This window comes from Zootermopsis nevadensis, unplaced genomic scaffold (assembly GCF_977971745.1).
Source record: "Zootermopsis nevadensis isolate Lab colony 2312 unplaced genomic scaffold, Znev_1.0 Znev_ptg000050l, whole genome shotgun sequence".
NCBI classification, from domain to species: Eukaryota; Metazoa; Arthropoda; class Insecta; order Blattodea; family Termopsidae; genus Zootermopsis; species Zootermopsis nevadensis.
Genome location: NW_028259182.1, coordinates 361607 through 373963, shown reverse-complemented (window position 1 = coordinate 373963; position 12357 = coordinate 361607). Strand labels below are relative to the sequence as shown.

The 12357-nt window shown below is 42.3% G+C and overlaps 1 protein-coding gene across 25 annotated transcripts in view; it reads left to right on the top strand.

The window, feature by feature from the left end:
• The window catches only part of ATP8A (ATPase phospholipid transporting 8A1), a 95963-nt gene that overhangs the window by 11389 nt on the left and 72217 nt on the right, over positions 1-12357 (top strand). For 20 of the 25 annotated variants that reach the window (XR_015538706.1, XR_015538708.1, XR_015538709.1 and 17 more), the window contains exon 2: positions 4341-4501. The exons of 1 other annotated variant lie outside the window; for it this stretch is intronic. Coding sequence is in view for 19 of the 24 variants with exons in the window: in XM_022061037.2 (XP_021916729.1) it covers positions 4432-4501 (70 nt within the window). In the remaining 5 variants the exon portion in view is untranslated. Of the gene's footprint in view, positions 1-939; positions 1240-1689; positions 1787-3698; positions 3876-4340; positions 4502-12357 lie in introns of those variants that run through there. 4 more of the 25 variants (XM_087360854.1, XM_087360847.1, XM_087360852.1 and 1 more) reach the window with 4 other exon arrangements.

The following is a 12357-nucleotide window of genomic DNA, read 5'->3' as shown; positions in this document are numbered from 1 at the left end:
GTTGCGCCGTGTAGTCTGGTAGAAATTTACCAACGTTACAGAGGACCTTGCTGCTTGAGTCATCGCCCTGATGATGGAGGCAGCAAGGACATCTGAAACATCGGTAAATTTCTACCAGACTACACGGCGTAACAACCCAGAAGACAGCCATCTTCAGACTCACCTCCGTGAAAAAATCAAATCCTACTTCAGTATTGCTGTTTCTCTGGACTAGATCCATCGTTCAATATTTTGGAAACGAAGCCAGTACGTTTCGGGAGCTGGCTCTGCTCCCATCTTCAGCTGAAAGTGCCTGTTCTTTTGTGTCCGATAGAAGATGTTAATCTCAATTATTGGCCGACAGAACACGCATTTTCAACCTGAAGCTCCCGAAACGAAGTGGCATAAACATATTCTTTGGTCATGTCAATAATAATACTGCATCAATAACATATTTTGGGGCAATCAGCCACGTTAACGCGGCTGATTGCCCGAGAAGATTTTATTGAATTTGATTCCGAAACGTCGGTTTACTACGGTAACCAGTTAACGCTTCCGATTACTTATAGTATTGTGAATATGGGCATTCGTACGTGTGAGCATTTGTCCGTGTGAGTAATTTTCGTGTGAGCATTTATGACAGTGATCTTCTTTCTGTGCGCAATTTTCGTGTGCGGTTTTGTCATGGAACCGGCGATGTGAGATGTGTTTTGTTTCGTTTTCAGAATAAACAGCGACGTTTTTGACGTACATTGGATTTAGGTAGAGGCCAGGAATAAATGTTTAAATCGGCCTATAATAGCTTAGTTTCTTTCCCGTAATCCGTGTATGTAATGTTTTCGCCGATGATAGTTGGGCACTGCCCTTTAACCTCCCCTGCCCTCGCTCCTTGCAGCAGCAGTAGTATCGTTGGAACCAGCGCCGAGGCGATGCGCGTCTCTCGCCGAACAAACGGCGAGAAACGTCACCCCGTTGTCAGATGCTTTCTGCTGCATCCCTCCAGAGACAGGCGCTGTATTAACCCAGATACAGCTCTTGATACCGCAACTAACTTGTAAAATGGCTGTCTGACGAAGATAATAGAGTGCAAAACTATCACGAAGGAAATACAGTTTCACATTACGTCGTCCTAAAACACAAAATAGTTCCTAAAGAAAGATACGGTGGCTTCTTAGTTAAAGTGCGCGTGTCATTAGAAAGACTTTTTGTTTCGTGTGGACCGATGTGCTGCAAACTGCCTTTACTCTCAAGAAATTGTTGGTAAAACAATGTTTATTTTTGTGCCTTGCCACTGCAGATCTTTGGCATGTCTGAAATGGCTGTTGTGTGCGTATTTACCTGTAGTAATGTGGCAACCGGCGTGTGCATCTGTATAAACACATGTTATAAATAGTTTGCCGATTAACGCATTAGGTGTTCATTTGTTTTGTAACGTGCTTTTGTTAGATTCTTTATAAGACTAAAACAACGCGCTCCTTTCGGAGCGCTTTCTCTAGAGTCGTTCTTTCTCGATAATTTCGCGTTTTTCGTCTATCGGTTTCTGTTGATATTTAATACTTCGTTTATCAGTGTAGGTTTTCTTTTGCTTTTCTTTATTTGTTAAATAACGTCCAACCCCACCCTTGCCTAATACGGAATGAGAAGCGTTATTTGTTTACTCGGCATACCAACACAACAATGCCGAGTAAACAAATAACGTGACATTGTTTGATAACGTCATTTTTTGACGACAGCAAATCACAAATTTTTATGGTAGAATAGAAGATTCTGTTGCTTATTAACTGATGTGTTACTTGTGTTCCACGTGGTGAGCATTATTATTGTTGTTATTGTTAGTAGTAGTAGTATAATTATTATCATCATCATCATGTTATCACATTTTTACCTGTAAGGTTTGTGGAAATGATGTTCGTTTTGAAATTAATCGATCGAGTCTTTTATATTCTCTTATTGGTGCTGACGTGTTCCTCCTATGTGAAGGCTTTGGTTAATTGATTTTTATATCTCACAGTTGGTGTGTTTATTTCCAATGTTACATGCATTAAGTGCGTATTATTTGTTAATTATACGGGATAAAACAATTAGAACCGCCATTCCATTCAACGAGCACGCATTTGCCGATTACAAGGTGTTCATGTAATTAAATATTTTTGTTAATTTGTGAGATTTTATGTTCTCACGACGGCGAGTATGAAGAAGGCTGTCTTCTGGGCTGTTGCCGACGTTTCAGAGGTCCTTCGGCATTCAGAGATGATCCGCGTCGAATTTTACTCAACGTTTCGGCAAACATCGCAATTTCCATTATCAGAGTGAGTATGTAATGGTTGGGTGTTCTGGGCAACAAGAGAGCTGGTATTTGATGTTGTTGATTGATGGAGAGGAAGAACGGACTGCTGTCCAATAGCCCGCTCTGCCGCACCTATACAGGGTGAGTCAAAAGTATGTTTACAAACTTTGTGTGCGTGTTCCAGGATCAAAAATAAGAAAATATGTTCCTACGAACATTGGGTCGCAAATTTTTCATTTTCGAAATAATAGCCAAAAATAAGTTTCAATGAATTGACTTTATATCAAAGTGAATCCAGCTTCCAGCAAAGATTTTCAATTGTTGGCGACATGCTTATTGGTCCACACATGCTTCCATCGCGTCTAAGAGGATCTTCATATCGGCGATTCTTAAGAAGACACTTGCCACGTCTCCTTGAAGATGCACCACTGAATACAACAAGACAACAAGACGGAATTCCAGCACAATTCTCAGTGAAGAGTACCCTCAGCGATGGCAATAAAGGCATACATTGAAAATTATTTTTGGCTATTATTTCGAAAATGAAAAATTTGCGACCCTATTTTCATAGGAACATTTTTTCTTATTTTTGATCCAGGAACGCGCACACAAAGTTTGTAAACATACTTCTGACTCACTCTGTATAAGGCTGCCAGAAACACCCATCCATTACCAAGTCGGCGCAACGAGTGGTCAGTCCACTCGGCTACCCTGACCGAGGTTTTCCGTGCTTTTCCTCAGTTGTAAGGCGAATGCCAGGGTATAACTTAATAGGGGCACGGACCGCCACCCCCGATCGCGGAGGCCCTCAGCTGAAGTGATCTCCCCCAAGCCGCAGAGGCCTTCAGTCGAAACGTCCCCTACCACTCTGGGTTCAAACCTCAGAGAACCAAATTTTTTGGACAAGTTGCCTGACGGGATGACCTCCCATCAGCAGCGACAGACCCAAGTTTGAATGGTCGAGGCTTCCGCCACGACAGAACCCCGTTAGCATAAGCAAATTCCCGTTTTAGTTACAAGGCTCTGTTTACCATTTCCAGCAATGCGTTTCGTACGCAGGAATGGTGTTACCTAGCAAGGGACGATGCCTTGCGCTTGCGCAGGACTCCGCCCTTAGTTAGCTTTTTGGTTCGTTGGCCATCCATTACCCACTTTGAAGAAGGCGGTTGCAATGTTTTTCGAAACGATTGATTTTCATCATTCGATGCGGCTTATCTGCGAAAGCTGTACATATAAATGAATTAAAACGAGCAGTTGTATGCTATATACAGAATTTCTGTAATAAGACACTCCGGTTTTGATTTCGTAGGATGCATTTACCTAACTACACAGCAAACATCACTTTGAGTTCAGTAGTCTTGGTTGAGAGCGACTCTAAAACGTTTTCACTGTGTGCACCATCGACGGCCAACACCATCTGGAGCCAACATCGTAAATTTCGCACAACTACAGTCAGTTTTTCTTCACTGACGCTGATCACTGCTGCCAACATTTCTTATTGCAACTCTTCGATTGTGTGCGCGTCTTTGTTATTGTAAACTGCAGCACATTCTCCCAAGACCACTGAACTCGAAGACACCAAATTAATAGATGCTTGCCATTTAATTAGGTAATTATTTGCAATTAGAATGAGACTGGCTCTTTATAAAGATCGTGTCGTTTGTCTTTAACCATGTTAGTGAATAAGAAATCAATTCATGATCTAAGTAGGATTTGGGGGTGAGTCCGAAGATGGCTGTCTTCTGGGTCAGGCAGAAGTTTGCCATCGTTTCAGAGGTCCTTGCTGCCTTCATCATCAGGGTCTCTGAAACGTTGGTAAACGACATGGTGCAACAACCCAGAAGGATAGCCATTTTCAAATTCATGATCTTCTCAGTGAACATGTAATGTGTGATTAAGAAACAGTTTACATGTGTAGATTATTTTCGCTGTAAGCTGTTTGCTAGCTAAACTAAACCGCTGTTTCCCTTGTAGATAAGCATGTGATTTTGTTATGGATTATGTTGCTTGTGTGCTTTGCTTTTTGAGGGTTAGCGGGTGGCTCGCTTATGCTTTTTTCTGACCCCGTGTTCAGGCGAACCACTTGGTCCTGACCCCAACCGCTGCAACACTTCATCACCACATCCGCTGTGCCGTTGTCACATGACCGAGCCGCGCTACGAGACATGCGCAGTGATAACGAGCAAATTGAACTGGGTAACTTCAAGGCGAATTACTTCGACGCGGACACAACAGGTAAGATTCCCATGATTTTTCGCTTTTATTGAGCTGTATACACAACACCAATGACTTTTCTGTCCAGTAGTAGCGGTTGCACTCAAAACGTAATTTATTTCTGACATTTGTACACCCACAGCTGTGTCACATTGTGAGTCGTCCTGCTAGACTTTGTTTAGTTTGTAGTAGCTTTATAATACGAAACTTAATTCTGTCATGAGCATTTTCTGCTTGAGGTCCCTCTCCCCAAGACTCAAGCTTTGATTTATTTATTTGTGTATTTGTCAGTCTTTGTTTGACGCAATGCTGTGCAATGTACTAAAATTATAATAAGGTTTTTTTTTCGTCTTTTCAACTTCTATTAATTAACAGTTTCTTATTTTGAACCACTGCATGTTTAGCCAACTTTAAGAAAATGAATGAGGCGTCGTAATGCGTTTCTGATGGTATACTGATGCTGATGAAATGTCGTTGTTCAGGGGAGATGTGCCTTCAACGTTTTGATGTAAGAAATACCAGGAAAATAAGGATACTCCCAAGTGAACATTTATAATTATCAGTGACAAAATATAAAATGGAAGACAAAGTTGGGACTAAAATCCGTTGTGTCGATAAGGAATGCAATTGAAACAGGAAAAGAATACAACGGCGGCGACGGAAGAGAGATAGGAGCACAATTCGATAAGAATCGATTAAATTCGATGAGGTCGATATCAAATCACCCGCATAAGATATATCTGGAAGAATAAGGTTTTTACAGTGAAATGCCTTACAGCCTGCCGATTTCCTTTTTTTACTTTTAGACGGAAGGAGAATAAGCTTCCGAAACATTGTGTTCCTGGACGAACCGGCGTAAATTGAAACTCTTTTATAATGTAAATCAATGGGAAGTCAATGACATTGACGAGTAATATAATGGCATTACGTTTAAAGCTCTGAAATAACGTAAATAAAATAAAGGGAATTTAAGAAATATATTTTATACACTTACAATCGGCAATTCGTTGGTCCCCGCGATTGACTGCGATTATTTCATGTGATTGATGCGTGCAGTCATCTCTGCTGTTATGCGATAGTTGCATTCATGTAAGACGCCGACCTATAGAAAATCGCGTAGTAAAAATAACCCCGGTACCTCCGCAGAGATTACGAGGTGCGATCGGAAAGTTTCAACACTGCGCCTATATTAAAAAAAAAAAAACCGTACACTTATCTCAGGTATTAAATTCATCCATCACCCTCGAAGTAGTTCCCCTGGGAGTGAACACAACGATCCCAGCGCCGCTGCCAAGCCTGGAAGCATCCCTGGAAATCTTTCTTTGTCAGCCTGTCAAGCACCATCTGCGATTCTGCCTGAATCTCTTCTATCGTCTCAAATCTCCTTCCCTTTAGCTGAATTTTCATCTTTGGGAAGAGGAAGAAGTCACACGGAGCTAAATCCGGCGAATAAGGAGGGTGCGGGATGACGGCCATAGTGTTTGAGGCCAAAAACTGCCGAACTTTGAGGGCGGTGTGCGCTGGCGATTTGTCATGATGCGTCGCATGTGGAGTTCTTCCTTTAGAATCAGCTGACAGGTCCCATAGCCTATCCCAACAATGTCGCACAAGTCGTTGATGGTACGACGTCGATCTTCGTGAATGGCCTGCCGAATCTTCGTAACATTTTCGGGCGTTGTGCTCGAAGATGGTCGTCCAGAACGCTCGCCATCATCGACAGAGGTTCGGCTATTTTTAAAACGTGAATGCCACACAAAAGTTTGTGCACGACCCATTGCGGACTCCCCAAATGCTTGCTTTATCATTTCATAGGTTTCCGTAGCCGTTTTGGCGAGTCTTTGGCAAAATTTGATGCACACGCCATTCCGAAATCGCAGGATGGTCGGTGTAATGCACTACCAAAACGCCCGTAACTAAGAAACAAATGCTAATTCGATGATGCCGGCTGGCACACTGATTCACTATGAATGTAGGCCGCACCCCCTAGTGGCAGAAGCTCGTACTACATCCGGTTCGCCCTCTATTGACACAGTCTTGAAACTTTCCGATCGCACCTCGTAAATCAGTCCTTTGAAAGTTTAAAGCGCCAGGAATGAAATTGCATAAGAGCAAACTCACATATTCAAAAGTTTGCATTTCACAAACAGCTTTTACCGATTCATCGATCTCATTGGAGCAAATTCGCGTTAACGAAACTTACGTAATTGCAGAGATGACTGCATTTATAATTTTTATTCAAAATCAGCGATGTAGGAATTACGATTTAGTATAAGAATCAGTACGAGAAACATTGTAAAACGTTATAAATAATAGTAAATTCTTTTTTTTACTTTTTGACTTGTTGGTTTCAAAATCGGCGTTATTCTAAACCGGCGCAAATCGAGGGCTACTTGTACTTGTAATTTAGACGACGGACAAAGTCCAAAAATAATTTTTTCACTTGTTTGTTACGTGCATCATGACAAACCAAAGAGAAACTTCTGATGTTAAATCGGCACTGAGGTTCAGTTGTTGGTTCCTCATAAAATCTTAGGAAGATTAGATCAGATCGTAAGGAACTGCTCATCGAAACGGAGTACTGTAGGTTAGCCGTTGGCTGTCTTACACTCTTATTGATTTTGCGGCACTAAATCTTCCACAGTGCCCTCAGTTTCTTAGACGAGAATAAGAAGCACGATCATCGACTGCTGTGTGTGTATGTTAGCGTCGAATGAGAGGATGATAGTGAGTAATGAATTGGAAGAGATATGGAAAGAAGCTGGGGTGAAAAACTAATTTTTGTGTGTTGGTCACAAATGATCCCTCCCGTTGGTAAACGACGGAATGAAAAATGCCTTGGTATTGCTAGGGGTAAAGGAAGCCGATGTTCCGCCCAAATTATTTTCATTCCTATGCCATGTTTTAGCAGGTATTATCTTGCTTTCCTGTTCTCTCCAGTGTCTAATTCTGATTGGACAGCAACCTGCCGTGTTTCAGCCACGGAGTCAACATCCTGACGGTGTATTATGGGTCCTGTCAGATTGGCTTGACATCAAGAGACGACAGAGAGTGACGTCCATACAAATTAAATTATCTTATATTATCTTCTCGCACGCAACGTGGCATTGTCAAATATGAATCATGGATTATGCCATAAATAGAGTGGATTTGATACTGACTACCAGGAAATACGACTGTAAACCGATCGTCGGAAAGAAGGAAGCTGTTTTGTGTTTGAGTATTTTTTTATCCAGTGTAATTTAGTAAAACACGCAAAACTTTGTTCAGAGTTGCTGTGGTTAAGTTTTACAAGCTACTCATACGATCATTCCTGCGAAGTTGCTTCCATAATCTCTACCCTTCCTGTATTTTACCGAACATCGTGGTCGAGTGGTTAGCTCTTCTCCCAAGTATTTGAGGGGCCACAGAATCAGATCTCGGCCCAGAGACCGGTTATCCTGACATGTTTTTCGTAACCAAACGTAATCTATCCCAATCTAAGTTAGCCACTGTTTATAATGTGACCTTCACGTCACCTTGAAGTATCTGTGAACTCTAAATGACTTGAGGAAGGTCACTCAGATTCCTTCAGTATATGCGTGAAAGAATTTTACTTCTTGAAATATTTCAGGCCTTCATCCCAAACGGTTTGCGTGATCTTGTCGTGGTCTTGAAATGACCTTGACCTATTCGCGACCTCATTATGACATGAGTATGGCCAACAAGTTACTTACAGTTTGGCAGAAATAAGTGTGAGAAGATATGACCTTGAGAAATTAAAAAAACTTATATCTCGCAAACAGTAGGACTGATTTTGTCGTGACTTCCATACGACCTTGACCTATATCTGACCTATTATATACATAAGTAATGTAAGTCACGTACCTGCAGTTCGGCAGATATACGCGTGAGAAAAAAATAACCGAAAATGATCACAAAAATTTAGTAGGATCTACTCTGCAAATCCTTGGGTTCATTTGGTCATGACCTTGACACGACATTGTCCTCTATTTGACAACTAAATTCTATAAATATTGGCAAATAGGTATTCGTAGTTTAGCAGATATAAGCGTGTGGAAAACATCATGAGATGCCCTTGATAAATTAGAAGGCCTCTATCTCGGAAACCCGTGGTCTGATTTTGTCGTGACCTTGACATGAGCTTACCTGATACGAGACCTCAAATTGACGTGAGTATGGTAACTCAGGTGCTCACGGTTCGCCAGATATAAGGGTGAGAAAAAATTAACCAGATATGACCGTGGATATTTTAGAAGCCTCTATCCAGCAAACCCTTGGTGTAATTTCTTCGTGGCTTATAGAAGACCTTGATCTATTTGTGGCCTCAAATTGACATGAATATGGTACATCAGATTCTTACAGTTCGGCAGATAGAGGGGTGAGAAATAACGACCTTGAACTTTTTTGAGGTGGCCCTGCTCTCTCCTTCGTTTATCAGTGACCTCAACGTGACTTGAGTATATTAACTAAGATACCTATAGTTCGGAAGAAATGTGGGCAACAATAAATGGGCAAAATGTGATTTTAAAAATTCAACTTCGTGGACCATACCTAACATAATTCAACCCATACTGATCCGACCTCACATAACTTAACCTAACCTAACCCAACGCAACCTAAACTAACCCAACCTAACGTATACTAAACCAACCTAAGTTAACCTAACCTAACGTAACCCAATTAAACCTAACAACCTAACCCAACCTGACTTAACCTAAACTAACTCAACTCCCCGTAAACTAACCTAGCCTAACCTAACCTATCCCAACCTAACCTAACGTACATTTACAAAACTGTCCTTTGGCCCATTTCGACCCTTTTAGCCCATTTGAGCCGGTTAGGCCCTCTGGACATTTTAAGCCCTTTTGACCATTTAGGCCCCTTTGACCATTCGGCCCATTGGGGATTTTATGCCCTTTCGGCCACTGAAGCCCACACTGTACTTGGAAACAATCAGCCCAACCTATCAATCCGCCAAGCCCTCGTAAACTAAGCTAGCCTAACCTAACCCAACCAAACCTCGCCCAACGTAACATGACCCAACCCAACTTAATGTAACCTAACCTAACGTACATTTACAAAACTGGCCTTTGTGTCATTTATGCCCTTTCGGCCACTGAAGCCCACACTGTACTTGGAAACAATCAGCCCAACCTATCAATCCGCCAAGCCCTCGTAAACTAAGCTAGCCTAACCTAACCCAACCAAACCTCGCCCAACGTAACATGACCCAACCCAACTTAATGTAACCTAACCTAACGTACATTTACAAAACTGGCCTTTGTGTCATTTATGCCCTTTCGGCCACTGAAGCCCACACTGTACTTGGAAACAATCAGCCCAACCTATCAATCCGCCAAGCCCTCGTAAACTAAGCTAGCCTAACCTAACCCAACCAAACCTCGCCCAACGTAACATGACCCAACTTAATGTAACCTAACCTAACGTACATTTACAAAACTGGCCTTTGTGTCATTTATGCCCTTTTGGCTATATAGGCCCTGTTGGAAAGTTAGGTCCTTATTACTTAACATCCTATCATGTGTTTTGGGATACAATTCCCGATTCTCCTGTGTCAAACAAATCGACAACGCCTCACCGGGTTGCATCAAACATGAGGAAAATAGTGAACGCCATTGATATTTCCAACATTTAATATATTTCAGCATAATTTACTTCTTGGCAGATAGGACATGTGCCAGGAATGGACTGAGTGTCTTTTCTTGGTGCACCGAGACCCAAAGCAGGCTCTGGCGACGAGAATAAACAAAAAATAAAGTGTGGATGGTTGGCTTTTTGGGCCTTTCCCATCATATGATATTATAAAACACACAACGTTTCGAGGACTGGATCTATCCTCGTCTTCCGATGGTTGTAGTGAAGGGGGCACCTGCTGTGTGGGGGTCCTTTAGAATGAGCTAATCCCAGTCATAGACGACGAACTAGGTCCAAAAACATAACAATCCAGAATCGAAGAAACATCGTGTTTAATATATACGAGGTGCGATCGGAAAGTTTAAAGACTGCGCCTATAAAAACCCGTACACTTATCTCAGGTATTAAATTCATCCATCACCCTCGAAGTAGTTCCCCTGGCAGTGAACACAACGATCCCAGCGCCGCTGCCAAGCCTGGAAGCATCCATGGAAATCTTTCTTTGTCAGCCTGTCAAGCACCATCTGCGATTCTGCCTGAATCTCTTCTATCGTCTCAAATCTCCTTCCCTTTAGCTGAATTTTCATCTTTGGGAAGAGGAAGAAGTCACACGGAGCTTGGAAAGGAAGTTGGGGTCGGTTCTTGCAAGATCTTTGAGCTCCTGACAAACGAGAAGTCGATTCTGCTTCTGGTCCTCAGACAGGATGCGTCGCATGTGGAGTTCTTCCTTTAGAATCAGCTGACAGGTCCCATAGCCTATCCGAACAATGTCGCACAAGTCGTTGATGGTACGACGTCGATCTTCGTGAATGGCCTGCCGAATCTTCGTAACATTTTCGGGCGTTGTGCTCTAAGATGGTCGTCCAGAACGCTCGTCATCATCGACAGAGGTTCGGCCATTTTTAAAACGTGAATGCCACACAAAAGTTTGTGCACGACCCATTGCGGACTCCCCAAATGCTTGCTTTAGCATTTCATAGGTTTCCGTAGCCGTTTTGGCGAGTCTTTGGCAAAATTTGATTTGTTCATGAAAATCCGCCATTCCGAAATCGCAGGAGGTTCGGTGTAATGCACTACCAAAACGCCCGTAACTAAGAAACAAATGCTAATTCGATGATGCCGGCTGGCATACTGATTCACTATGAATGTAGGCCGCACCCCATAGCTGCAGAAGCTCGTACTACATCCGGTTCGCCCGCTATTGACACAGTCTTGAAACTTTCCGATCGCACCTCGTAGTTAATTTTTCGGGCTTCCAGCCGTGTCAGATGGTTGAACACCATCGAGAACCTTGTTTCTCCTCGAGGACGAAGATGGTTATCGAAACTTAGGTGTTTTCTCCATTCAACCACCTGACACTGCTGATAGCCCTAGAAGAATTCATTATACTTAGTCGCCGTGAAAGCTTCAGACCATCGATCGTGTTCAGTGCTTTATTTAAGTATGTTTTCTCAAATACATGTTTTGTACGACGAATTTTAAGAGGTAAGGAAGCCGCAGAGATCGTTGCGAGTACTCTATCGTCACTTGCCAGGAAGGACGTCCCAAATACAAGGCAGAATAAGATACACGTGTAGGATAAATTTCCCTAGATTTTTCACATTTATATGAGAACATATCGCAAAGAATATTCATAGCACAGCTGCATGGCCTGTCGTGCTATGAAATGTACAGACATACGAAATTAGCTATAGCAGCTAGAAGCGTCAGTCTAAGGAACGGTTGCCAACGGCAACGAGGCCAAACCAGACGACAGAATTCCTGTGTATTAAGGAGATCGAAATTTGAGAACTGTGTATGACCCAGAAAACACTGCTGCTAATGGCCTCGTAGCACAGATAGTGTTCGGGTCCGGGCCGATTTCCGGTCTGGTAATAATAGTAGAAATCCGACTTTATGTAGAACATTTCAGGCTTTCTCGGGCCATTTATTTTTCTCGCAGAAAAACGTATTTACAGTTTCGATTATCTTATGCACGTGATTTTGTGGGGCCCCAAAAACATATCCGGCCGACTTGATTTTCTCCGCGATTTTCGTACAGAAATAGTTCGAGGTAACACCTTATAAACTTCGCATCCGATATCTTTGTATCATTCCTCAAACGCCAAGATAATCCCAGATGTTGAAAGAGTTTCGTTAAATAGTTTGTTCGTGGAATACTTTGCATTTATGCATTAAAAGAAGTGTATATTTATTATACGATAGTCAGGGCAGATTGTGTA